At 33.9% G+C, this 27,888-nt stretch overlaps 2 protein-coding genes across 2 annotated transcripts in view; one reads left to right on the forward strand and one right to left on the reverse strand.

The window, feature by feature from the left end:
• Positions 1–438: 438 nt before the first annotated feature.
• LOC146538589 (uncharacterized) lies at positions 439–3,491 on the reverse strand. The gene is made up of 3 exons (XM_085187425.1): positions 2,436–3,491; positions 1,760–1,793; positions 439–1,191 (listed from the first exon to the last, which is right to left on the reverse strand). Exons 1-3 carry the CDS (start codon positions 2,472–2,474, stop codon positions 473–475), a joined length of 792 nt encoding a protein of 263 aa, XP_085043551.1. The 5' UTR covers positions 2,475–3,491; the 3' UTR covers positions 439–472.
• Positions 3,492–10,286: 6,795 nt separating this feature from the next.
• Positions 10,287–27,888, forward strand: part of LOC146538590 (uncharacterized) — a 31,284-nt gene continuing 13,682 nt past the window's right edge. The window contains exon 1 of the mRNA XM_085187429.1: positions 10,287–10,784. The gene's annotated coding sequence lies outside the window, so the exon portion shown is untranslated. The remainder of the gene's footprint in view (positions 10,785–27,888) is intronic.

Consider the following 27,888-nt stretch of genomic DNA (forward strand, 5'->3'; position numbering starts at 1 on the left):
CTAACTAATATGCAAAAGAGGGACGTGTGCAGCTTCGCCTGCTTATGTTATTTGCACCCTTAGGGGGTGAACTCTAAAAAACCATAAAACACGTGTTCAATAAAATAGTTTTAAGAGTCTGAATTTTAAATTTTATAAAAATCGGTGTCGATTTCAATTTTTTTTCAAAGAAACTTATAACTTATAACTTATTTCATCCCTTTGGGGATAAAATTTTTCAAAATCCCTTCTTAGTGGGTGTTCAGATTACGAAAATAAACATCTGTCCAAATTTGACGTTTCTGCGCACAGCGGTTACGGCCGTGTGTGCATCTTACCTCAGTGAGTGGGAACATGTCCTTTTATATATGTAGATAAAAATTGATACACTTGGTACCCTCACCTAACCTAACCGCATTTTCAGAAGGTTCTCTATACACAAGGAAAAGAAAATTCAAATTATAGTATCAACACTTTATTGACAAAAAGGAACTCAAAGGAACCAATATTGCTCGGAGTCGTTGTAACGTCTCTGATAGACGATAAATGGGTCTGTCCCGCGAACTTTCGTCAAAGCTTCGAAGAAAATTTTATCATTATCATTAAGTACTAATGATTCATTTGAATCAATATTACTTTGATTATTAAAAAACCCTTCTCTAATATCATTATAATTAAAAAATTGTAAAACATCTGGAACACTATTTTTGTTAATATTTGGATCCTTGTTTTCAGAGTTTGAGATTTCTTTGTTATTATTCTTAATATCATCTTTATTTGTATCATCTTTATCAGGTAATTCCTCACTAGGTTTATCACTTTTGTCGTTAGTTATTGTTTCATTCTTTGAATCATTCGATATATTATCACCAATATTTAAATCATTAGATTTAATGATTGCATCATTATCTTTTTGTGATTCAACGTCAGCACTTTTGTCGTCTTTCCCTTCAGCTGTTGGTGTATTTTCCTGTTTATTATCTGTATTATATTGAGTGTGACTAACACCTTCCATACAATCATTGATTGTTATTTGAACGACTGTGTTTTTCTCGCTCTCTTCAGCAAAATGTCGATCCATAGAAATCTCGAGTAGTCTTAAGTCGATGTCATCATAGTTAGCACTTATATTAATAATATTTTGGCTTATTTGCTCAACTAAGTTGTCAATTTGCTTTTGTATATCTGGATTTATTTTGAGACAGTTTTCGTCTGAAAATGAAATATGTATTATGACAGAGTAATAATAATATAGAAAATTCTTAAATTATTTCGATTCGTAAATATTTTTTTTCGTTCTTGTAATAAGACAAAGCACTGCTTTGAGGTCCCTCCCCTCGTCACGCAAATTTTAGAAAATTGGACAGAGCATGGAGAATGGATTATCTTAGCACCAGGTTCTAGAAACCAAAAAAGTAAATAGTGGTAGTTATTTTTTCTTAACACAGAATTTCTCCAAATATGTAGTTATCAGATAATAGTCGTTAGCAATAGGACGTATATTTATAATAATAAATAAATTAATCAGCTTTATGCTCTATCCAGCACACAGGAGGATAGTCAGAGAACTCCATTGCTCACTTTCCGCCAAATTCTGGAGCCACAGTTTGCCTCGATACTAGAGCGAAAAATTGAAAATATAAATTTTAAATATTTTTTTTATATTCCCTCCCATCAACCCCACTACCAATCGAGTTTACAATCACATTTTGTGCCCCTGGACCTGCGCCACTAATGGCGTAAAATCATATGATATAAATATAAAATTTAAAAAGATTACCTGTTTGTGCAGGATACCCTTCCACGAGGATAATCTGGAAGGTAAATGATTAATATTAATTTATTATTAGGAATTTTTTCTAAGCCCTGTTGTCGAATTGAAATTTTTCTACTAAATTTTATTGGAGACGTTGTAACACTGACATCTGCCGACGTCCAGCACATGTCGTGGGTTTGAACAAACAGAGGAGCGGGTCCAGCTCTCAGGAATGATTGTGAGTTTACAAGAAAATTGGCCGAGGTTTTAAGGATTATAAGGTTTTTTTTTATCAAAAAAAAGCGTCCTGCGTCCAAGATTTTGACTGTTACCTAAATAATAATCAAGCACGATAATTTGTTTATTTATATAAATAAAAGATCTCTTGTCGACCTCAGACCATGAATGTAAATGCATTTCATGATAGTCTTTCAGGGTTGTAGGTAAGGTGTGGTAGTTGCGGTAGATTCGCCCTGGAGCAAAAAGAATATGTAAAATTAGTGAAGAGATATTCCGTTTTTAATTTTATGACTAGTCGTCACCTGTCCACATTTGTGCAGTCTTTGAAACTTTAAATGGAAAATCCTGTTTTTTCCCGTTTCCGTAAGAATTACGACAAGCCCTCATGTAGTACCCCCTACACTCCCTAACATATATAATTTCAGTGTTACGAGATACTGTTAAAATAATAAATACGTACACATAACGCGAGTAACACACATTTTCCCAAAGTCGACATCGCATCGGTCTTGCACTGTAATAATTATATAAACGACTGATTGTATTAATATATTTTTGTCTTTGCTAACTAGCGAGCTGGTGGTCAATATTGATTTAGTTTTAATTAGCTCTTATGCGTGGCTTTGTCTACTTTATTTTTTTTTATTATCTTTTTTTTTGCATCACGTTGTATCATGCATGTTGAGGGGTACAGAGTGGGCTCTTTAAAGAGCCTTAGTGCTATGTTACCATAAGACGAATGCTGCATTCAAAATAAACCTACATGGTTTTTAGGGTTCCGTGGCCCATAAGGAAAATACGGAACCTTTATAGGAACATTTTGTTGTTCGTCGGTCAAGAGCATTTATTTCGAGATTGCATGGATGTATCAAGCTCAAATATCAAATATTCAAGTTCACGGCCCCTTAGAGCACAGAAAAAATTAAGCTTCTAAGTCAACGAATTTAGAAAATATAGGCGTTTAGACTTTTTTTTTATGGAAAAAGGACAAGGCAAACGAGTGTTCGGGCCACCTGATTATGATCACCGCCACCCACGACCCCGTTCAGCACCAGAGGAGCTACAGGTGCGTTGCCGGCCTTTGAGGTGGAGATAAACGCGCTTTTTGAAGGTACCCATATCGTACCGACCTGGAAACACTGCCACGGGTAGGCTATTCCACAGTTCGGTGGCGCGTGGAAGGAAATTCCTACGGAACCGCACAGTAGTGGAGTGCCACGTATCCAGATGATGTGGATGATATTTAAGTTTGAGACGTGGTGTGCGGTTAGAAAATTCGGCTACAGGTAACAGGTCAAACAGTTCTTCAGACTTGCTATTTGCTGCATTTAGTATTACTTTCCGTCCAAAATTTTCAAGACATCTGTGCTATTTCGCCACGAGGACCTAAAAAATATATATATTTTTAAATTGTGCAACGCGGAGGAATAATGGAGGAACTCGTACAAGTGACTATGTCTCCAATTGAGGCGAAAAGTGAGGTGAAAGTGAAGTGAGTGAGGACGCAGCGTATCGAGGGTCTTTACTATCATTCACAGGGTTAACCCGTCTCCGTGATGGTACCGGCACCTGATGGAGATAGATGCATCTTTTGAAGACACCTATGTCGTATCGACGTCATAGTAAAAAAAATATCGGTTCGGTTCTTTATTTATGGCGCTTCGAGCGTGAGATTATGAGAGTTATGAAATTCAGTACCGAACATAACCTTTTTCGAAAATATTTTTGTCATGGCAATTGCAGGATAGGTAATTTGGGAACCTGATGCTAAGATACTTCGTTCTTCATTTTCCGCCAAATTTTAGATGTATTGCGTGTTGAGTAGCAGAACTCAACGTCGAGTGGGAATCAAACTCACAACCGTTTGCAATTTCACGCTCGTGTCCCTTCGCCACGCCTTCTTCTTCCCTGTGTCAAATCCGTCCTTATTGACAAGTTGACAATGTAACTTTTATGTATTATACGTATACGTGCTTACTTGTATGTAAAGCAATTAAAATAAAGCCTATAAGCATTGCTGACTATTTACACAATTGTTGACTATTGATTGTTTACGAAATACAATAAAATTTTCTATATTGAATTTGACTTTGTATTGATTTGCATCACAGTATATTTACAATAATAGTTTGCAAGTCCACAAAAATATTATTGAATGGCGGCTTCACCGGCACGGCACGGCACCGTCACGCTTTTGCCTTGGAAGAGCGAAAAAATTGAAATATTAATAAATAATAATTCATTCCCTCGAGTAGGGATCGAATCCATAACCGTCGTGTTACAGTCACACACTTGTGGCACCGACGGCCTCAAAACTTTTATACGTTTCTTAAAAACAGTTTATTATTCTTAGTGTACAATAAGACTTTAAAAAATATAATCGGATATTTCAAGCAGGCGAAGCGGATAGGTTGTGGTAATATTTTTTTTTTTAAAAACCTTTTTTAAAAATAGTTACAAGCGAAAGCAGATTCATTCAAGGGCTTCAAGTTACTTACAACCTGTGATACAAAGATTGTTTTATAGGAAAAAGGAAGAAAAAAAATGTTCAACAATAATTATAAATCTTATAATAATTGCCATGGGGCCGGTTGTAGCGCTAGGGGTGTGTGACTGTGAAAGGGACAGGTAATCAGTTCGATTCCCACTTGAGGAAATTATATATTTAATATTTTCATTCCTTAGCTCTGATGGCGAGACTAAAGGCGACTATGAGTTCCGCTTAACAAGGAATGTTTACAAAAATTCGGTAGGTACTCAGTAAGACGCCACCTTCTATCTCAAATACTGAATCGATTTTGAAAAAACTCAGACTGTGTCCTAAGTTGGAATGTTTTTAAATTTAAATAATAATATACGATAATCACGATTTTACTTTTAGCTTCCGAGATATTTGTGGATAAACATACTGACACTTTTAACACGTGCTTGGAAGCCTAAATAGACAATTTCAACAATATACATACTTACATGTCAAACTGATAACCTCCTTTTCTTTGAAGTAGGTTAAAATTATTCGAATAGAGCCAAGCCTGTAGTAGCATATAGGTACTGGTATTTTAAATCTTGGACTTCAACTCGTTCTGGATCAATGTACCTTATAAGGTATACACTTGCAATTGGCTAGGTGGGTGACTCATTCATAAGGAGGATGGAACGTATCTACTGGTTTATTTTTCTCTCTTTACTTAATGTTTATAAAAAAATAATAACTTTGTAAGCATGTTTGTAAAATGCAAAATTAAAAATAAAATTCATATTTTACTAACCACCAACGAAAACAGTGAGATTTCACGTATCCCTGTGTGTCTGTCTGTGGTATTGTAGCTAGTAGAAAGAAATAGTAATTAATAGTTGTAATAGCCTTTTTCCATAAAAAAAAACAGATGAACGGATTTTGATTTAGCTTTTTTATTTGAAATTTGTTCTTAGCAATGTTTTAACAAAATGTATTTCGTCATTTAAAAATTTCACACTCATACACACAAAAATTTCACATCACTCATCACAGGGGCACGAGCGTGCGACTGTAACCACGACAGGCTGAGGGTTCGATTCTCACTCGAGGAAATGAAATATTTAATATATTGATTTCTTCGTCCTGGTGTACAGGCAAAGCACGGCGTTAAGTTCCGCCATTCAACGTGTCTTAATGAGGCACGGAGTGTCTTGACAGTATGTTCCCAAATTGTAAGGTAGAATAATTTTTAAAGGAACTCTAAAATTAATTCAATAGTTCCCTCGAAATTTCTCAGAAGTTTTTTATTGTTGATATAATCGACCTGTTCGGCTGGGAATGACGACACTACATAAATATATCAGATTTCTAGAATTGAGTCAACTTTTACTGTAGTTTTTGTAGTACAAAATGCTGGCCAAAGCAGGTTTCGAACCCGCGTCCTTTTGAGGTGTCACGGCTAAGTTCTCACTATTGAACTAAAGATTTAAATGCCATATTATTTTTAGTTTATAGTAGAATCTTTGGTGAATTGAATCGTAGTATTTTTATTATTATTATTTAAGGTTCACATCATATCCTGCATATAGCAGGTTAGGCGGAGAGACAGTAGTGTTAAGACACTTGCACGTGCTCTCAACTCTCCGCCCTAATACGAGAAGTTGCCTTTTGAATGTAAATCATTCCTCTCCTAAGAATCGAATTAAATAAAAAATAGAAGTCAAATAAATTTAATTATATTATTAAAGCTGCCTATACTTTTCAATTCCTTGTCCTTATTATTCTTTCCTTTCCTCGAAATTAAATAATTAATATTTTCATTTCTTCGCTCCGGTATCGAGGTAAAAGCGCGGCGTTAAGTTCCGCCTCTCAAAACACAATGCCTCCGTAATTCAGTGGAAAGTAGGGATTGACTGTGTTAACACCAGAAATCTTAGTCGCTGGATTTAAATGCAATAGTTGGGTATTCGATTTAAATTTGGGCAAATTAATAGTTATTTCCCTTCCGTAGCAAACATTAAGTGCGGCGTTGAATACCGCCACTCAACAAGCAATATGTCGAATCGGAATTGGAATATACTCGTAAAAAAGACTGTCTTAATAATAGGTTATCTTTGCCTATCCTGCCATATGCGGGATAAACCAAAAAAAGAAGAAGAAAACCTGTATAGGAATCCCAGTTCACTTTACTGGAATGTTATAACAACGATGACGTCACACTGACGTCATGCTTTCTTATAAGCTATGAGAACTTTCAAACGTATTACTCACTTCCTTTTCCCTTTTTTTTGTACATACGCATTTCCCGTTGTTATTCGTCTTATTGGGTTGAAGCTTCACGCTGTATCCTGCAGTATAGCGCAGAAGGAGCTTAGTGTTAATACACTCCGTTCATTGTGCAGTGGTGGAACGGGAAAGCGAAACACATCCATAGCGCTTACAGTCGGCCGCTGTGCCGCTGCGCCACGACTGCCTTCATCCATTAGACTTCCTAACAAATATAGCCCATCAGTTGGTTAGAGCGTCGTGCTAATAACGCGAAGGACGCGGGTTCGAACCCCGGTTTACAGGGGAAGTCCCTTCAAATATGAATATCTTCTCAAACGGTCAAAAGTATTTGCAAGGTATTCAAGGTTGAACATTCTCATTTATATGCAGCTAGTTATGTTACTATATGGATTTTAAACATTATAAGCGGCACAGAAACGAATTACTTATTAACATGGGTGTATCTAATATATATTTTCGTATATATATTAGTATATATATTTTCTGGGGGGGGAGGGATCCTGGACGTTTATTTTTAATTTTTCGGGGCAATATTTTGTAAGTAAAATTTCTGGGCTGGACACTTTAAAAAAGTTTTAAAGTGAGTTTAGGCGGAGTGAAATTAAAGAACAAAATGTCGCGTCACTAGTTTTTAACCACACCATCTGTATGTAGGTATACGTGGCACTCCACTAATGCACCGACGATTTCGTAGGAACTCACTTCTACGCACCACGAAACTGTGGAATGGCCTACCTGCGGCAGTGTTTCCAGGTTGATACGACTTGGATACCTTCAAAAAGCGCGTCTATCTCCACCTTAAAAGCCGGCATGGCACCTGTAGCTCTGGTGTTACACGGGGTTGTGGGGGACAGTGATCACTTACCATCAGGTGACCCGTATTTCTAAGAAGAGCAGGTTCAAGTCTCCGCTGTGCTACGTTCAAAATTTTTAAGCGTTTTCTAAAAAAATATTTGTCATTCCTATATATGGAATCACATTTAAAAAAAATAAAAGAACCCCACTCCATTATGGAACTTCATTTAATATCTAGACTTACGTACGAGGTACGTATAAAATACCTAGTAGTTCTCTACAACAACTTATAAAACTAGCTATGGCCTTGTAACATCGTAATGCCTAGCATACTAATAAGCTTGAATATTTTATCTTTCATTATACATTGAGGTCGTTATGGCGCAATAGAACAGCGAGTGACTGTAAACGCAACGGTTGTGGATTCCATCCTCTCACGGGGGATTAAATTATTTAATATTCTATGCTTCCTGAAGCGAGGAAATAAAACCAATTTAAATGTAATCATTCCCCCGAATGGGTATCAAACCCACAACCGTCAGGTTTACACTCAGGCACTGAATCACTACCTACTCCCATGAGCTTCCAGTACTTTTACGCAACAACATACGAGTAGCTATAGTAAGTAGATATAAGCACACGCGTACACATCGACATACCGAAGCTTACATTTCCCTTTTTTATATTTTATTGAGTAAGATAACAAAGAAATTTATTCGTGGGAAAATTTTATACGATTGAGGCCGTTGTGGCGGTACAGCGTCTGTCTGAGCAACGGTTGTCAGTTCGATTTCCACTTGTAGGAACAAATTGTTCTCAACTCCTTCTCCTAGTAGGTAGTAGGCACAAAATCGGTTAAAAGCTATATTTATAGAAATTAGATATAGTTCTTTTTTTCGTGCATAGGAAAAATTACAAAATTTTAAACACCTAAACGACAGTGGACACGCAATTTTCCAATCAACGTGTACTACTTTCCTTAATCATTACTCCCTTTACAGACATTACATGGTTATATTTTTCATATTCGCATTTGGTTTTTACAACCTCTAGGTGTCTTCACCCTTGCTCCTGTAAAAATAAAATCGCTTAACTTTGTAAAGGAAAAAAAGTGTTTTTTGTATTTTAACATTTATGACAAAGCATTTTTCATATATATTTTTAGCAGAGTTAAGACACTCCGTTCCCTACGCACTGTCTCCAGTTTTAAAGACTGTGTTGAAATTGAATGGAGGCGAAACTCAACGCCGCTTTTTGTCTTGTTATCATCACAGGAAAGAAATATAAATAATTCATTGCCCCGAGTGGAAATCAAACCCGCAGACTGCATTTAATATTAGACGCTTTACCACTGCACCATGACGCCCTTTATAGACATAATATGAGTAACTACATTATTAATTTATGCACCATTGTCTTTAGAAGACTTTAGTAATTTATGGTTATTACAATGTAATTGGTAGTATTTGGCACTTTACTTGATAATTATATCGATGACATGATCGTGGCGTACTTGTTAAGTTATAATACACCCACGATTTCTAGTTTCTGGCTACATTTTTTACGTAAAAAAAGAAACACAGAGGTGCTTCGAAGGGACGTTAATCGACCAAAATCTTCAGCTTTTTTAATACATATTTTATTTAACTGTTAGCATACTTTTTTATACCTTCGATATCGAGTGGAACTAGAACTGTATAGATAATCAACATTACAGCGTAAAGCTGAGCAAAAAAAGCTACCATTACCGACTTTTCTATGTACCATATACCATAATTTGACCATTTAAAAGTGTAATGGCCTATAAAGAATATTTTGATTATATAAAATGAAAATTATGTAATCTGTACTAATAATTACTAGTGTATTTTTTTGTTTCATATTGCGAATTGGAATTTGATAAAAATCTTTTATTATGTCGTGTATCATATAAACACGACCTAAACTTATATTTTATTTTATTATGTACCCAATTAATATGGAAAACTACCTTCATATTAATGTCAGGGAGACAGGATCAAATGAAAATAAATCGAAAATGTTATCAACGAAAAACAGGAAAAAAGCTATTTGCTTTAATTTTGAAACGTAGGTACTAACTAACCAGTCAATTAAAATTGTGCAAACGAATTAGAATAACAAGTTAGATCGAACCCACTACTTGGTAATTAAATACAGTTATTGATGTTTTCTAAATAATTAGAACGAATTAAGCATCAATCGTACGCTGTGCTGAGATTGTCAACAAATTGCCATTTTGTGGTTGATTTACTAAAAAATTTCATTTGCTGATTACTGCCAACAGAAACTTTATTTGTAACTACTTGTTACATTTTATTTTACCAAATCGAGACATTTTCATAAAAAAAGGCAGAAAGAAATGCATAGTTGTATAATACGATGAAAATGATAAATATTTACAATAAAAATAATCCTTTGATTAAAATTTATTTATAATAAGTGCAACCAAGGCAATCAGTTCTTTACAGTTATATATTTCATCTATTCTTCGATCTCAAAGAAATTATCGTCGTTGATATTATCAAAAGTATCAATTAAGTGTAAAGCTACAAACTTAAACTACAAAATCAAGAAAAAACCAAACAGGTCAGGTCCATTAAATACCACGTTGTAGACGCACATAAAAAAATAAACATCTCATTACTCAGAAATTTTTTTTTAGAATGGCAATTTCTTGTTTTTCATCAATTAGTAGGTGGCAACATCGAATGTACCTTTTATAGCAACAGGTTCTTATTACTTATTTTATTGCTTTTAATACATTTTATACATTACTTTAGTTAAAACTATTATATTTATTGAGTTGTATTTCAAAAAAGCTTACGGTAATCATTAACATACTCAATTATACAACAAAAAATGTTTATATTTGCAAAATTAATACAAAAATAACTATATTATAACATATACTTTTGTTGATTAAACAAAATAATCAAATAAACTAAGCAATAATTCAATAATAATAAAAACATCACACAAAATTTAATCGTGAGATATAAACAGTCATTTTTATACTACAATCTATTTATATTTTTAATCTGTGTGTCTAATGAAACGTAAGGAGGGAAGAGAGCGGTACAGTCTCTCGTTCGACTCGTGCGCATTTTATTCGATACAAAAATATCAACAGTTATAAGAATTGTGTAAAATAAAATAAAATAGTGCTACCATATTGGATTGCAGTGTTTATTTAATAAAAAATTATATAAGAGACATTTCCACTTGGTTGCTGATACTACGTCAGAGGTATGACCTGAAATAATTATTAATCATTTTCCTCCTTTATTTTTATACTTGTCTACATATTTTGCTGGTTAATTAAATTTATAGACTTGTTTATTGATATATTTATAGTTTTTAGGAATAATTCCTGTTATTGCCTTATAAATAAGTAGTTAAAGGGAAGCTGGGGTAATGTATATATCATGGAGAAAGTTTATTATGTGAAGGATACTAATACATATTTTTTTGCATTTTTTTAGTAATGATAGATTTATGTTATAGAATATTTAATAAATAATAAAATAGTTAATAACCACCATGTTGGTTTTTATCCTATTGAGTAAAAAAATTAAAGCATAATACATATAAATATTGTAAATTAATACTAAATTATTACATATAAGTATGTCAAAATTATTAATATTTTGTTATAACCAACAATTCTTATTATTAGTATATAGACATACATAGGTATGTTTACATTTATATAGCTGGAAAACTAATTAATATATTAAAATATTGCTGTCAATTTTATAATAATGATTAATTTCATCAAGTCATATTTATTTATCAATAAGCAGTTCTTTATTATTATAAGTAATATGTGATAATCTATTAATATTCCATTTATCAATGGAATAGAACCCAAAACAATGTTGTATAAGTTTTTCTTGTCTGCCTGTGCATTTGTGCACACCTTTGTATTTTGGCAACCTTTACATTTATATTTTTCTATTGGTTCATAAATTTAAATGCTATATTAATTTGAAATATTTAGTTCCATAAAATTGCTATATTATATTGATTTGGCTAAGACTTTCTTTACTTTTCAATAGTAGATGAAAGCTTAGAAAAGACATTTTTAGAACACAAAAATAATTCTGATTAGTAAATAGATATTACTTGTAGTTCAAGAGGTTGAAGTTAGTCATTTAAAATAAATATTTTATTATCATTCTCCTGGAAGAGGATTGAATGCACAACAATGTTTACAGACATAGACTCTGTCAGTCTATCCCACAACAGCCTGAAAAAAGATAAAAATATTTTTGTAATATACAAAACTTTTCAAAAGATTTAAATTTTCTGTTTAAAAATGAATAAATTAATAGCATTTGTTGCTATTGTTAAGCAAATTCTATACATTCATTAATTACTTACTTGATTAACACATTCAGTGATGTCATCAATTACATGTGACTTTATTTGGCAATAAAGATAACAATATTTGCATGATATATTTTAAAATATTATTTAAAGTGTTATTCATTCTATTATGATCTATATTTAATATTATAAAGTTGACGGGTTTGTGTGGTTGTATGTGCTTATCTCAGAAACTACTGATGCAAATGAAAAAAACATTTTTGTATTTGATTGTAGTTTTATTGAGGAGGATAGGCTATATTATATCAAGTTAATCATTATGATAGTTACCATTTACACTGTAGCTGCTACCTCGATTACTTTAAACATTTCATGTACTGTACTTAAAATATGTCATACAAAACTCATAACCATTTCCATTTGACCATAGTGAACACACTGATAGCATCTAGTTTTAGATAAATATTTGAAAATAGCAGGATTTAAAAAGAAAACCTGTACAACAGGATTTCTTCTCGTACTCCACTTTCTATTCTATTCGGAGACCTAGTGTGTTAAGACAGAACACAAGCTTTTTACTGCTAATGCAGGGAAATAAAGACATTAAATATATTACCTTAAGTAGGTACGGTGGAACCGATTTCCAAATCTTCATGCTGTATTTCTCATATTGCAAGGTAGGCAGAGGGAACCTATTGTTAAGACACTCTGTTCCCCACGCAAAAGTACTTAAATTTCCGAGACATTTCGTGTGGAATAACAGATCTCTCTCTCAGATCTTAGTTCGCTTTTGAATCTATAAATGTTTGTATTGAACTTGCAACCGTCGCCCTTACAGTCAGTCGGACGCCGTGGTTTTTTGAATTTAAATCATACGTGCAGATCACATTATTTAGGTTAATTGTGATAGTTTATTGCCAAAACAACCTTTCTCTTTTACTTATGATTCAGATTTCAGATGTTGATATTTTTACACCAACTTACAACAAACCTGAGAACCTAGTGTGCAAACACTTCGTGCCTATATCTGGAGACATTGAGTGTTGAACTCAACGCAGCGCTCTATCTCGTCACCAGAGCGTTTTTATTCCCCTGGTGAGAATTGAAAGCGTCACAAGCATCGCGTTTACAGTCAGTCGTCGCACACTATTGTGCTACACGTCGTCGGCCGCAATTTATTATATGTTTATAAAAAAATAAAGGATATTTATTTTTTGCTTTGTATAGGTATACAATGATGCTATATAAAAAAAACCAACTTTTACCTGGTACTTTGCCCCAACGATCAAACAAAAATAGTTAAATAATTGTCTTTCATTTTAAATAGACTCCGACAGAGGTTTTTTTCAATTCGAACTAATAGCGAGGATCCCCGGCGGGCATGTATATGCGGGTTGAAGACTTTGGACGAGGTGAAAAGAATTGCACTGAGACCGTAGCCGTTGGCGGTCTTTTTATGGTGAATAAGTGGACTCTGCGTTGAATTCCACCACTCAACACGCGATGTCTTAACACTAGGTTCTGAGATTCCCCAGCCTAAAGCTAAAAAAAAAGTCTCTTAGCCATTTCCTATTCGACCACGCGGTCGAATCCGCGAGTAAAGGCTAGTCATTAATAAGATTGACATATTTCATTCAGTATACGGAAAATATAGCAAATTGTCATTACCTCAGTTGATGATTGAAGTCATTAATTATAGTGTCAGCAACAGCTAGTACCTATACATGTAATGAAATTAAACTTTCCTGTAAATGCTACTTGAATAGTTTATAATATATTTTATAATATTTCAAGAAAACACGTTGTACAACTAAACAAAGATGTTATCTTTTTTCCTTCCTTTCAAGACATTCCATTATACATATAAGTCGATATTTTAGGCCGATTTCAAAAATAAAGCTGTCAGTTTGACATGTATTATATGCGATAAATAGTGTTGGGATATAGTAGTTTGTATGTACGTTTGTCTGCAAATTTCTCATAAACTAAAAGTTATATCGAGATGACCCTTTTTTATTTAAAACAGATATATTTCACCTTACTTATAATCGTTAGAACGGCATCTAACTAATTTAAAACACAGAGTCGATTTAACTTTTAAATTACTTTTATGCTCGCATCTCTTCCATTTTTCATTTTCATTTAACTTCCATTTACAGGCAATGCGGAACGCCTACTTTATTATTATCGGGGATAGAACCCACAACCGTTGCGTGTACAGTCGATTTCCTAACTATTCTCGATGGAGTCTCACTATATGTATATAAATATAATATGTATGTAATTTTGTATGCATCAAGTAGATCTCTAGGCTAATTACATTAGAAGTGCTTAGAAGTACGTTATTTATATCGCAGAAAATCCACACAAGTCACCGTTCCTAAATGCTTTACAAGGTTAAAAACGCTAATTATACCATCATGATGATGAAATCATTGGGGCTACAGTCTCGCGGTTATGTCTAACTGTCTGTTATGTCTGGTTGTACCTTCAATCCTGGGGATGAATTATTTTTATAAAGGTAAAGAGCGGCGTTGATCTCCCCCAAAGCAAAAATCGAAGTATCTTAACACTACGTTGTCTCTGTCTACCCTGCTATATGGAAAACGGCTGAAACTATAATAAATAATAACTACAATCATATACCGTTTGTTAAATCATCAAAAACCAACTATTCTTTATCCAATTAGTCCAAAACAAGCACATTTGTATCAAGTCAAGTTGCATAGATATGTCAGTAATGTCAGTCCTACACGAGGCTGACCGGCTCTAAAGACAGATGGGCTGAGAACAGCCGGCGAGAAACTTACAAGTCATATCGCAAGTCTTGAGTAAACATGCAAAGCAGATGTTCCAAAGAAATGTCTAACAGAGTGATTCGTTACTTCTTAAAATATTTAAACATTTACATAATTTAGTCTAATGAGCTGATTTGTTATCTTATCAGTGCTAAACGTAGTTACAATTTTTTTTGTTCTGTTATCAGACAGTGATAACGTGTGTGATTAGGATAATAATCTTCACGGCCAATGGCGTTAGCTAAAATCTTAACTGATTCAATCATTTGAACCTAGGAATGTCGAAATGTTTCTAGATTATTCTTTTAATATATTTCTGCTGGGATACGCAATAGGAATTTTATTATGTATTTTTTTAAATTCACCCTAATATTTTTTGTTAATTTCCATTATTTTCTATACATACAGGCTTCATCCCCTACTCATTTCGCAAAATTTTATTTATGACATATTCTAAGTACATTAGTTCTAGCCGCAGCTACAGTGGTTCACATCGGGACGTTCACATTCCTCTAAAAAGGTGTATCCAATATAAACTTTTTCTTCAATTTAAACCTTTATTTTCTGAGATTAGTGTTTAACCAAACAAATGCTTTAACTTTATAATATTAGTATTCTTATGCAATATTTACATAATGTATATTGATATTAAAATTATCTTAGCCCACACTCAACAATTCACGTTAGTTGCGGCATGTCGCTTTGTTTGACTTGATGATAAAAAGACGATTAATAGTTTTATTTACTATTTAGTATGGAAACGCCAAAAGAAACCTTGACCTTTGATTTTTTTTTATTTTCTTATATAAGTATGTGTAAAACATTTAAGAAATTTGTTTCCCGGTGATCAGGATTTGAACCCGTGTAGATATGGTGGATAACATATATTTACAAATTAAATTATCAGCTAACGTTATGATTATTTAATGTGCTGAGTTCCACCATTGCGTCAATAAGGTGCCTTGCCTAAAGTGGGATGAGAAGGACCATGAGGGAGACCTACAGACAAGGCTCGAGTCTCTCGCTAGAGTAGTGTAAAGTAAGCTAGAAAAGTCCAAAAATCTACGACTTTTCTAACTTTTGATAATTCCTTCCCTGTGAGTGACCAACGCGTAAAATTTCGTTGAGTCAATCTTCAGGGGCGGCCACGTCGGACTCGTCGACCGTACTGTACCAGTAAAAAGGTTTCACCGCGATAAAAAAATGCTAGTGCAAAAAACCTTCTCTTGTAACTTCCACTGGCTTTTAATACTTTTTCATAGCCCCCTCAAATACAATTCGTTCACAACAAACAATGGAAGCTCGAAGCATAAATAGTGGAAAATATCGGAAAATTTATGCCATTTTGAACTTGGTCTATTAACTCACTTATGAGTTACTCTATAATAGACAGATATATGGCTAATAATTTACCGAGAACTTATCAACCAGTTGTGAAATTGAGTTGCAAAGGTTATAATTTTATGACATGTAAACAACAGAAATTATGTTTCTTTGTACACTGTATCCCACGCTATACTATAGTTGGGTAGGGTTGCCAAAGGGAAGCTATTGATAAGACACTCCATTCGCCACCTTCCGCCGAATTCTAAAGGCATTGCGTGTTGAGGGGCGGAACTCAACGCCGTGGTTTACCTCCACCCAGAACAAAGAAAATGAAAATATACATTACCTACAATGCTGTCTGCGAGATATAGCGTAAAGGTGATTTAATTTTTTTAGTAATATTTATTATACCAATATTGTAGAGTTTTGTACGTGCAGAGATCTAGTAATGAGATAAAAATAGATCTGATGGTATTAGGTACTCTTTATACCTGAAAGGCTATATTTGTTCTTCCTTGAATCCTAACAATTTAAACGGACGGTGGAGGTCATGGCTAATTTTTATTGAATTTTAAATACATTGTACATTGAGTGGCAAAACTCAACGTCTTCCTTATCAAAGCAACTTTACGTTTTTTTCTCAACTAGCAATATACAGTGATCAAAAATCAAATTCGACTGTTTGTCGTCTCCACTTTTTACTAGCTTCACATATGGCGAGGTTAAGTACACGGAACACTATAACAGTAATAGTGTTAAGACACAATTCTCCACGCACCGCCTAATTTTCGAGACTGTATTGAGTCAACGCCTCAAAGTTAAAATTATTATTTAATTATTGCATTGCAAATAAAACGTAGTAGATTCATGAAACTAAACATATTGAATTAAAGTATATTATACCCGTATATTATTCAAGCTGTAACTATGTCGTTAAATATCATCGAAATGAATCAAACTGTTGGTTCTTTTAATTCAGTAATAATTTAGTAAGCGTCCAGTCATAAAACATTAACTTAGTTATTATTGATAGTATTAATTATTAATAATGCGTGGGGGCACAAGCATGCAACTGTAAACACTCTCGGTAACGAGGCAGAGAGTTCCGCCACTTAACACGCTACCAATCCTCCGGAATTCGACAGTAAGTGAGGAACGTACGTATCTTAATCTGGTTGGAGTGTGTTTACACTAAGTCTCCAGGTTGCTTCTGCCTACCGTGCCATGTATAGGATACACCGTGAGGCTAAAATAATAGTATACGTTAATATCTATCTAAGTATTAGTATTTAATATTTATTATCATTAATATTCCCACTAATTAAATTTGAACCTACACTTATCGTGCGCAATTCGCATTACATTATCGACTATAGACGTAACACGTACAATTAAATTGATCTTTTTTATTATTTTTTTAATTATATATTGTAATATATGAACCAATTGCACAATTTTCCTCAGAAAAGTTACTTATTGACGTCAATAAAATATGTATCATATGCATACTATGCGCGATTATATTGTACTAGCTTTGCGCTGTGACTATGTCTCCGTGGCTAAATGACACGAGTCATGACTAATGTGACCAAATGTCCCGTTTTGACCGGGACCAGCCGCTTTTTTCCTTATGGATATTTTAAGTAATAATAAAAAAAATAAAAAATGCTAATTAACGAAAAAAACCGATGTCCATTTAATTCGAACCAGTCGTTTCTGAGATTACCGCGCTCAAACAAACAAGATTCAGCTTTATTATGTTAGTATAGGTTTATGATATGTATATAGGATTATAATATTATATTTACACTTTAAACTTATATGTAATGTATGCAAACTATTTGTGATTTATATTTTAACTGACAGTGTATCTGCAAGAATTACAATTATATATATTACTGTGTTATCTTTTACCTGTAGTTTTAATTTATTATTATGTTAAAAGCAAATAAGCCCTTCATTTTTTTTTAACTCGACCAATGAAAGCTCTTCTTAAAACCTATATTTTTTTTAACGCCTTTCTTCGGCATCGGGACTGCGTATAACTGTAAACACGATGGTTGTAGATTACCGCGATTACCACTCAGGGGAATTATTGTCAGTTCCTTGCTCTAGCAAGACAAAGCGCGGTGTAATATTTTCGTCTGGTGTACATAATTTCATGACGTGATGATGACATGACATGATGGTTCTGCCGTTCCAGTTATATACGAAATAAAGCAGAAAAAACTATTCAAAGTACCTCTTTTAACCTTGAACCCACAACTATCGAGACTAATCAATTAGCCCTACGATATAATGTTTACTTAGTATTACTCTGATAGACACATGTACGTACTATGACCTCTAGGTCAGTTTCTGTCTATATGTTACGTATATTTATTTATATCTATATGTATATATATAGAGCACGCGATCTGCGCGTGAGCTTGCTCTGTGCTAAATGAATTCTTGCTATATATGTGAGTTTAAATTGCGGAATGTTGTTTTACTATATTTAGTTTTAGTAGGTATATAAGAATACTAGTATTTTTTACTATTTTGAGCGATGATGAGTTAAAAATAGTGACAAGTCACTTAATTTTTTATTAGGCTCACCATCATTGTCATATAGCCTTTCGACGGCGGCGTTGAGTTCCGCCACTGAACACGTAATGCCTCGAAATTAGTGTTTTATTATCTTTTTTTAACTTCACGCTTTATCCCGCGCTGGACTGGAACTAAGGGTAGCGCTTTGTCTTGTTACAAAGCGAAAAAATGAAAATAATTCTTTCCCTCTATTGGGATCGAACCCACAATCGTCGCGCTTACAGTGAACCGCTGTGCCGCTGCGCCATGGCCGTCTCATTTTTTTACTTATCCAACCCTATCCTATCCTATATCTTATAAAACAAAGTCGCTTTTCGTGTCTGTCTGTTGGTGCTAACTCTTCTTCTTAACCACCCAACGGATTTTTATGCGGTTTTCACCATTAGGTCGAGTGTTTTTCGTAGAAGGTTTATATATAGTTTATTATTTGTACATTCTTATGTAAATTAACATAAATACGATAAATGTGTATAAAGTCCTACCCGTTGAGACACTTTCGCGCATGCGCTGCTCTAATGATAAGTACTACATGAAAATAATGTACTGGAGTATTGTTCCTCTTAATAAGATTTACAAAAAAGTCCGCGAGAGCATATTCGTATCTTTTAAGAATAACGTGTAGTGATCATATTTCTGCCTAAAAATAGTAATTTCAATATATTTTTTATTGTGAGGGATATTTTTCCATAATGGTATTAATCCTTATCCTTTAAAATACTTTATTAAATTTCAACGTTAAACGAAGATAAAATTTGCTTTTTACACTATTTCGAAATTGCGAATAGTTTTACAGAAAAACGCATTTAATTGTTGACACATCCCGCCGTTGACACATCAGCTGTATGTTACTCAAGTTTCACTTATCCTTTACTCTCAGCATATTAATAAGTATATTAGTTACGTTGGCCATTTAACGTAGATCAAAACTGCCTTTTACTGTTTTTCATTTTAATAAGTACTTTACAAGTTGTTACAATATCAAAATGTCCTTGCTGCGAAACGGCTCGCCACTCGCCATGCGTCCGCCGAGCCCGCCTGCCTTACACGCATCGGCGGTTCAGTAGTAGAATGCTCGCCTGCCACGCGGGCGGCCCGGGTTCGATTCCCGGCCGATGCATTCTATTTAATTTTCCTCACAGGCAGCCACGTAGTGCTTGCTTTTCATCAGGGACAGAATACCCTCTTCAGCATTGACCACAAGCTCGAAAACCGCCTGCCTCTATAGCAACGAAAATTTAGATGCGTTTGCACGTATTGGATAATTGGAGTTGAATGTATTATTTCAGCGCGATATATTTGGTATCTTATTTTTTGTAGTAGTTATTAGTAGGTAGGTTTTTGTTTATAATTTCTTCCGTTTAAAAATAGTCATTTCAATATCTAAAAATAGTCATTTAAATATATTTTAATAAGTACTTGAAAAGATTAGTAGCACAGATTTAAAATTACGGTACCTACTAAAAATCCTTGCTGTGTAAAACAATTTGAAAATCCTTATTGAAACTACGAAAATGCGGGTTGTATTAGGGTTTAATTAATTTTCACATTATCTTAAGTGCTTTGCAACAACATACATATGAATAATCCAGTAGTAAAAGCGGGCGAAGCCGCAAGAGGGTCGCTAGTACTTTATAAATTCTTCTATTCTCCGCTCCGCTCCATCAATAATAATTATTGAACTTTTTTTAAGATATTGTCATTTATTTTCATATTAATTCATTTAGAAATTAGGTTCCAAATGACGTAAATACTGACCTTGTTAATCATTACTAGCCGCAAAGTAGTTTCTCAATAATAGCCTACCGTATATTTGTGTAGGTATATGAAACCGGTTGTCAGTCATGTCAGTTTAATGAAATAGTTAAATATTTATCGTTGTGGTGTAGTTGCAGCGGGGAAAAGAGGAAGAGAGAGAGAAAGGAAGAAAGGGGGTTTGAGATACGAATTAGATTAGAGAGGGAATATATTATTTTAGCAAACGTAAGTATACTCGTAAACATTTCAACGGAGCTCTATAGTAACGTATGATGTGTGCATGCACGCTATCATGAAAACTCCATCTCAAGATCGATCTCAGAAGTAAGAGCGGTTTGTAATTTAATTTAAAAAATCATGACTTTGCAGACTGTGCCACGATAATGTAGGTATTATTCGATTTGTGAAAGCCATTATTAACAACAACATAAGAAAGCTATTTAATTAGAAGAAAATTTCCACTACGAATACAATAGGTATGCCTAATTGAAATTTTGACGTTACTACTTGAACACGTTCTTATTGAGATTTGAATGTGTTTTTTTATCTTTATTTTTAGCTATATCTGGTATTTCCAATGTCTAAGCTTAAGTAAAGCAGTAAAAGGCAAAGATAACTAGTGTTAAAGCACTCGTTTCCCCACTTTTCGACATCTTTGTCTTTTATTTCGAAAACAAAGAAATGAAGATTACTCATTCGCCGATTCGGTATTGAATACACAACCATCGCGCTTACAGCTGGACGCGGCGCACCGCTGCGCCATAACGATCGATCTAGATGCTAGATGGTTTACGTTAGTAATATATAGATCATCAACTTAAGTAGTTTCCTTTTATATTTATTTTCCTTTCAAACGTTGTTCTATGATTACCTATATATTTTTTACCTACTAAGTATTATATTGCGTCACAATGGCGCTATAATAGTTGAGTATTACTCAATTACCTATATGAATTTATTCTATCACACGCCCTACAATGAATTGTGTACTTGTGTTGAGTTGATGGAAGTGCACGCGACGGTTGTGGGTTCAATTCTAGTTGTAGGAAATTATATTTGGGTGGCGGAAATTCGTATAAATCCCCCTACAGAGCTAACAACAGCGTTTGTACTACACATTTATTTATTTTCTCGTCTGAATTACTTGTGATATAATAACATTATCCTTTTAAAAACAATATCCATACTTTTTTGATAGCTAAAGTTTCGCATTGTTTCAAGAATTTTCAAGAATTGTTCTTTATATTGACATAACTTTTATATTTATATACCGATTGAAATAAAGCAAACACTAAATGTTAAGAGCATAAATAAAACGAGTACTAAATATTAAAGAAAGCGTTAAAGGTGGGTGCATTTAAATCGGTTAATTCGTTTCTGATATTAGCGTGAGCAAACCAGACAAACAGACAAAAATTTTAAAAACCATTTCTGCGGGTTCTGTTATATTAATATAGTAAATACCCACATTACTAAAATTTTCTCATATACCTTCCATCTACAGACAGCGATGAGAAAACTACAGTTTTATATCTTAAATCATTGTTACTGATAAAATAGCCACCTGTGATATAGAACGTATTATATGTTTTATTGTATGCATTAAAATAATTTATATTAAAAAGATAATTTTAATAATGATAAATTACTATGATATAGATATATCTATGAGTGACATTGTTATCTACAATATACAAGACATATATACTTTTATTATCAAAGAGGAAAATTATAAATTTTAAAATATAAATTAACAAAAAACTCCCATTGGAACCATCGCGCCTTCTCAAGTAATACTGCCTTCTGCATGTGGTTCTCGATCTAACGGCTAGTATTGAATAAAAATTTGCTTTTAGCCTAGCAGAGCCAGCTGAAAGAACCTGCGTTCCCCACTTTGGGAACTCAGCGCTGCACTTTGTCTACCAGAGCAAAGATTATGCTGTAAATGCGACGGTTGCGGGGTTCGGGAATAAAATATTTAATATTTACGTTTACTCGCCCTGGTAAAAGCGTTGAAGCGCGGCATTAAGTGTTGCCACTCAACACGCAATGGGGAACAGAAGTGTCTTAACGGGTAACGGAGTATCTTAACACTACGTTCCTCCTGCCTTCCTCGCTATGTGCGGGATACAGCATATATACACACTGTACCTACTCTTAATAAGCCGATCACGTAGTTTATTAATAACATCACGATGTCATCTACATTTAAATATTATTGCTATTATTTATATACTTTAATTATATATATATATGTTACATATTAAATTATACCTGCTCAATTATAATAACACGGGTTTTTTTTTTATAAGGAAATCTCAGGGAAAGGATAGGACGGTTATAGACGTGTGTTGTTTCATTGTTATCATGGAGTAATATTGGGCAACCCAAAGTTTAGGTGAGAGTATGTGTTCAAAGCCGACTTGGGGTAATATTTTTTTCCTAAGAATTGTTGTAATAGTTAAGTGACATTCATATCATAATGTATTTAAGGTAATATTCCGCATCCGGATTAACGCATTTATATAGGCGAATGTCAATTGACAATCAGCCTTTCACTTATCATGTAATATTTAAAGAACAAAATTATTTCTGCTTTTGTTACCATTGAATAAAAAAAAGCATCGGCCTCTTATGTACGGCTAATAATCGTTTTTAGCGATCCTTACCTCAAATGAAATAACGGAATGCTTACACGATTACTTTATCGCCTGTTTGTCTGTATGTTTATCCGTCTGTCAAGACCATTTATCTCAAGATTGGAAGCCTGGAATTAATATCCAGATCTATGATTCTTTGGAGCATAAAAAAAACTTAAGTCAACGCAATAAAAAGATACGAGAGTTTATGCATAATTTTTGCTCAATTTTGAATGAAATTCGTCGAGTAATCGAAACCACGTGAGAAATTTAACAAGAAGTGTGAAATTATATTTGTATGCAATATACTTACTTATATTTTTATCAACTTTTATAAATTACGTTACCGTTGATTTACAATCATGAAATTGATACGGACCCCTCAGTGGGCGAGACCGACTCGCACGTGACCGGTTACTACCTATTGTTTAGAGTTTTTGTTGCAGTATTTTCTTTTCATTTAAGGCCCGCGAAGATATGTTAAAATAAACAATACGTTAGTTTTAAGAATTCGGGCAACCTAAATACGTTCCATGACATCAACGATTATCTTAGCCATTTTAGGTCAATTTATTATTGTACGGCTGCTACAATTTTTATTTAGGTCTTGTTGAATTTTGTTATCAGACAAATAGAAAAAATATTATATATTTTTGTTATTTTTCAGAAAAATCAGAATTTGTGATTAGCATTTCGTAAAATATTTACAAATACTACCGTTGATTATGAGGGCTATCTATACAAATTATACACATCTTTGAAGAGAATAAATAGTAAATAAAACTTACGAATTTATTTATTCTACAGATTTAGCTAAACCAAGGACATTTGTATTTACTGTATTGTATATAATAGCAAATACGACCTCTCAGTTGAACCCAAAATCGATATACGTGGAGTATTCTTATGTAAAATACGCAAAACACATGATACAATTTTTTGATCGTATATTTTTTTAGGCAAACGTTGTCTATTGGCATTTTTGTAGGTTAGGGAGTTTAGGGAAGCACTTAAAGATTTCTCAAAATTCCTAGGGTAATGGGTAGTAAGTTCTAAAATCTACGCAAACAAAGCCGCGGGCGACGACTAGTCTTTCAACATCATTAAAAAACGGTGTTACTCATTTTTATAATTTATTTCCGTGCTGTATCCTGCGCATAGCAAGGTAGGCAGAGGGAACCCCTTAACCTAGTATTATGATACTCCGCTCCCCACTTTCCACCAAAATGAAAGTGGAGACATTGCGTGTTGAGTGGCGGAATTCAATGCGCCGCTTTCCTTCGTGACTAGAGCGAGTCATTCATCCTAATGGAAATCGAATCGACAACTGTCGCGTTTATAGCCGCACCCTTGTACTACCGGGCCACGACACCCTGATGCTAGCTCATAGGTACAATACGATTTTCTAGATTTCACCCTGCTGCATAAATAATTTATATAGCTGTGTGAAATCTAGAATATCGTGAACCTAGAAGGAAGTATTATCGTAAGTGTTAATATGAAAAAATAATATGTTACCGTCCTCAATAGAATTGTTTTTTTATCACTATTGCCGCCGGGCCACGACGACCTCGAACGCTTGTTGCATCTCTATTTCGATAATCAAGTTAGTAGGTACTTGATTATTAGAACAGAAGAGCGAAGCGACCTTGTAAATAAATTTAAGCGAAGCGAGCATAGGCGAAGCCCTGTGGTACAATATACATATTTCTCATTGGAGCTTAGTTAGCTCATTTGCTATGCACATACATAATGTCGCATAATAATTGTTTATATTCGCGCGCATGTATTATATGTAAGAATGTTTACTAAAAGAGATAGCTGTTGATTTAAATAACATAAAAATTGTCAGAAATTGGAAAACGGAGTGTTTTAACACTAAGTTTCCTTCTGCTAATGATATGTACAGGATTCAATATGAAGTTTTTCAGTTTAGTTATTACGAATCTGATTTAGCTTTTAGGATTTTTTGTTATATTAATGTCGTAAGATCTTTGAAGCATATTACAATTAAGTTAGGAAAAAATTGTATTCTTTGTAAATCGATATAGTGACCTCTACAGGATGCAGACGTTTGGATATTTACAGGATGTTTTCAAACATCGTCTTCCTTGCTATATTCGTCCTCGTTAATATACAGCCCACATAAGTGTTTGAGTATGTAAATTATATACTGACGTAAATCCCCACGAGCATTTAGTGTTTATAACTATAAGATATGTTAAATCTTTATATATATATATATGTCCATTCGGAGAATATGTAAGAGTGATAAATCACTCAGCTAGATCGTTTAGTTCTTTTGTTCAACTCGTAAACCTTATAATTTATAAGTCTAGCACATATCTTGTTATATATTTAACTTTGAATTAATATTGAAGTTAATTAAATTGAATGAATTTAATCAAAACTGTAAATATGCTGGTTGTCTACCAGAGCGAGCATTCAACTGTATTGCATGTTAGAATTAAATATTTTCATTTCCTCGCTCTGGTAACAAGGCGAAGCGCGGCATTGAGTTCCGCTATTCAACACGCAATGTTTCCAGAATTCGGCGGAAAGTGGGGACGGGAAGTGTCTTAACACTAGGTTCCCAGATTTCCCTTATTTACCCTGCTACGTTCGGCATACAGCGTGAAGGTACCGACTTAAATCTCGCTTTTCTTCTCAGGCGTCATTGAAAGATAATATTAATAAGATATAAATGACAGGTAGACCGAGTGGCGCGCCTTGCAGTGATTGTTGACATTGCTTGCTATTCCACATGGTGACAATCTCGTGAAGGCCGAAAAGAAAAATAATCTAAATACTTGGACTTAGCCCATGAGGTTACTGCCACGTGGGATGTCAGTGCGACTATCATTGTGCCGATAGTGGTTTCGGTTAACGGTTTAATAGCGAAAAGACTTGTGCAACATCTTAAGAGGCGATAGCTTAGCTGTTGGATCAAGAACCGGATGCAGAAGGCAGTTTTACTTGAGACGGCGTGTATTGGGAGGAGGTTCTGGAGCCCTAGCCACCGGTGGCCTAGACCCTTGTCCTACCGTCGCAAAGTTTTTCTAAATATTTATTTTATGTATTTTTATTTGATAAAAATTTAAAGTATATGAATGAGAAAGTAATTAAATAATGTAGGTATAGTATGAAATTTGAATTGTGTATAGGTACTTCTTTTCTTAAATTTTAGCAGGCGGACACCACGATAATAACTAACGGACACAGAAACGTTAATAATCCTATAATTTGCATTAAATCGCCATAGATTAGTTATGTATAACTTTAATGAAAACCCGTTTAACGTTTTTTTAAAATATATAACAACGCCCACAGACTCACAGATGCCGCTGCTTTTTTTGTGGTGTTCGTATTTTTGTTGGATTACAAATTTTTATTTTTTTCTTTTTCAAGACTATAATTTGTTTTTAATGAATATACATTGAACGTTCGTACATTCACCTTTTAGGAAGTGTTCTTATCTTACTAACGTAATTGATAGGCGCGGCCGCGTTTAGAAAGTTACTTACACGGACCTAGATATCTAAATGAAAATCTTTTTATCTACATGTATTTAATTCTTCTGTTACTAAGCCACTGACAGAAAACCCACAAACAAAACTACTGCACTTAACTAGGTGAAATTTGGTTAAAGAAGGAAGGATTTCTCGAAGTCTATATGGGATCGGGAAGAACGGAATTTTCTATTTTACGTTTTGGAGTCAACGCGACTAAGTAATATATATGTAATATTAATATATATGCAACTAATAGTATTTATTTTTACTTGAACTAAAAAAAATTAAATTTGGGTTCGATTCCCACTCGAGAAAATAAAATATTTAATATTTTCATTTCTTCGCTCTGATGTAGAGGCGAATAACCTCCAGAATTCGGCAGAATGTGGCTAGCGGTCAGTCTTAACACTAAACCTCCCTTCCTCCCATCCGGATACCCTGTGCTAGACGCGGGATAGAGCGTGAAGCTGAAAATAATAACAATAAAAAAAAACTTAGCAAACGACCTCGTACGTGATGGCACTAATACAGATCGAAGGTTGATTGATCGACGGGTTATGTAATGTTAATTGCATACGAAAATTGATGTGTGCAGATGAGCAAGCATAACATAAGATTGTTATATTGAAAGTTTATTTCTTTTTTTTTTATAAAAGACTAGGTCTAATGTCGAAATTAAATGAATTACATGACGAATTCTAAGTGCGAGAGATGGCTTTGAGCGCAGATGCCTAATTCCTGAGATTAGCATGATCGACCAGACAAACTCTTCAGCTTTATATTATGTACCTACCTATATATAGAAACAGAAGTACCTACAATGTAACTTAATTGTTATTAAATGAAAATTAGCTTCACGATATATCCCGTCTTCATAAAACAGGATAGAGGAAACTCAAGAGTTAAGACATTCCATTACCATATAATTTTCGAGACATTGCGTTTTGAGTGGCGAAACTCAACGCTGTGTTTTGTCTTGTTACTAGATCGAAGAAATAAAGTTGATATTTTTTTTGAACGGGATTCGAACCCACAACAACCGCGTTTATTATTATATTGAGAGATTTCATCCGTAAAAGTGCTATTTATATTACAGGGCAAGATATAGACGCTTACAATCACTTACCTGTGCAATGTGTTTGTTTTGTTTCTTAGAATCATTTTGAACTTCTGCCAAATATTTTATATAAAGTGACGTAATTCATGCAAGATGTTCCTAGTTTCGTATATGAAATGTTTTTTTCTTTAAAAATCACTAAATATGTATGTATGTTTATTGTATATATTATGTCTATCTAATTTCAAGAAATTTGTAAGTGGAAATAAATTTTGCTGGTTGACTTTGATCGTCCGACGTGAGAATAGCGATGTACAGTTGGAAAATATACAACTGCGATATAAT

This window comes from Heliconius melpomene, chromosome 6, assembly GCF_056956725.1.
Source record: "Heliconius melpomene rosina isolate 202511_hmr_F chromosome 6, ASM5695672v1, whole genome shotgun sequence".
NCBI lineage: Eukaryota > Metazoa > Arthropoda > Insecta > Lepidoptera > Nymphalidae > Heliconius > Heliconius melpomene.

Excerpts from the sequence above, each read along its gene's own strand:
- LOC146538589 (XM_085187425.1), bottom strand. The coding sequence starts at position 2,474 with ATGTCGACTTTGGGAAAATGTGTGTTACTCGCGTTATGT. Across the intron at positions 1,794-2,435 it reads GTGTGTTACTCGCGTTATGT|ATTATCCTCGTGGAAGGGTA; the intron begins GTACGTATTTAT and ends TTTACCTTCCAG. Across the intron at positions 1,192-1,759 it reads AGGGTATCCTGCACAAACAG|ACGAAAACTGTCTCAAAATA; the intron begins GTAATCTTTTTA and ends TTTCATTTTCAG.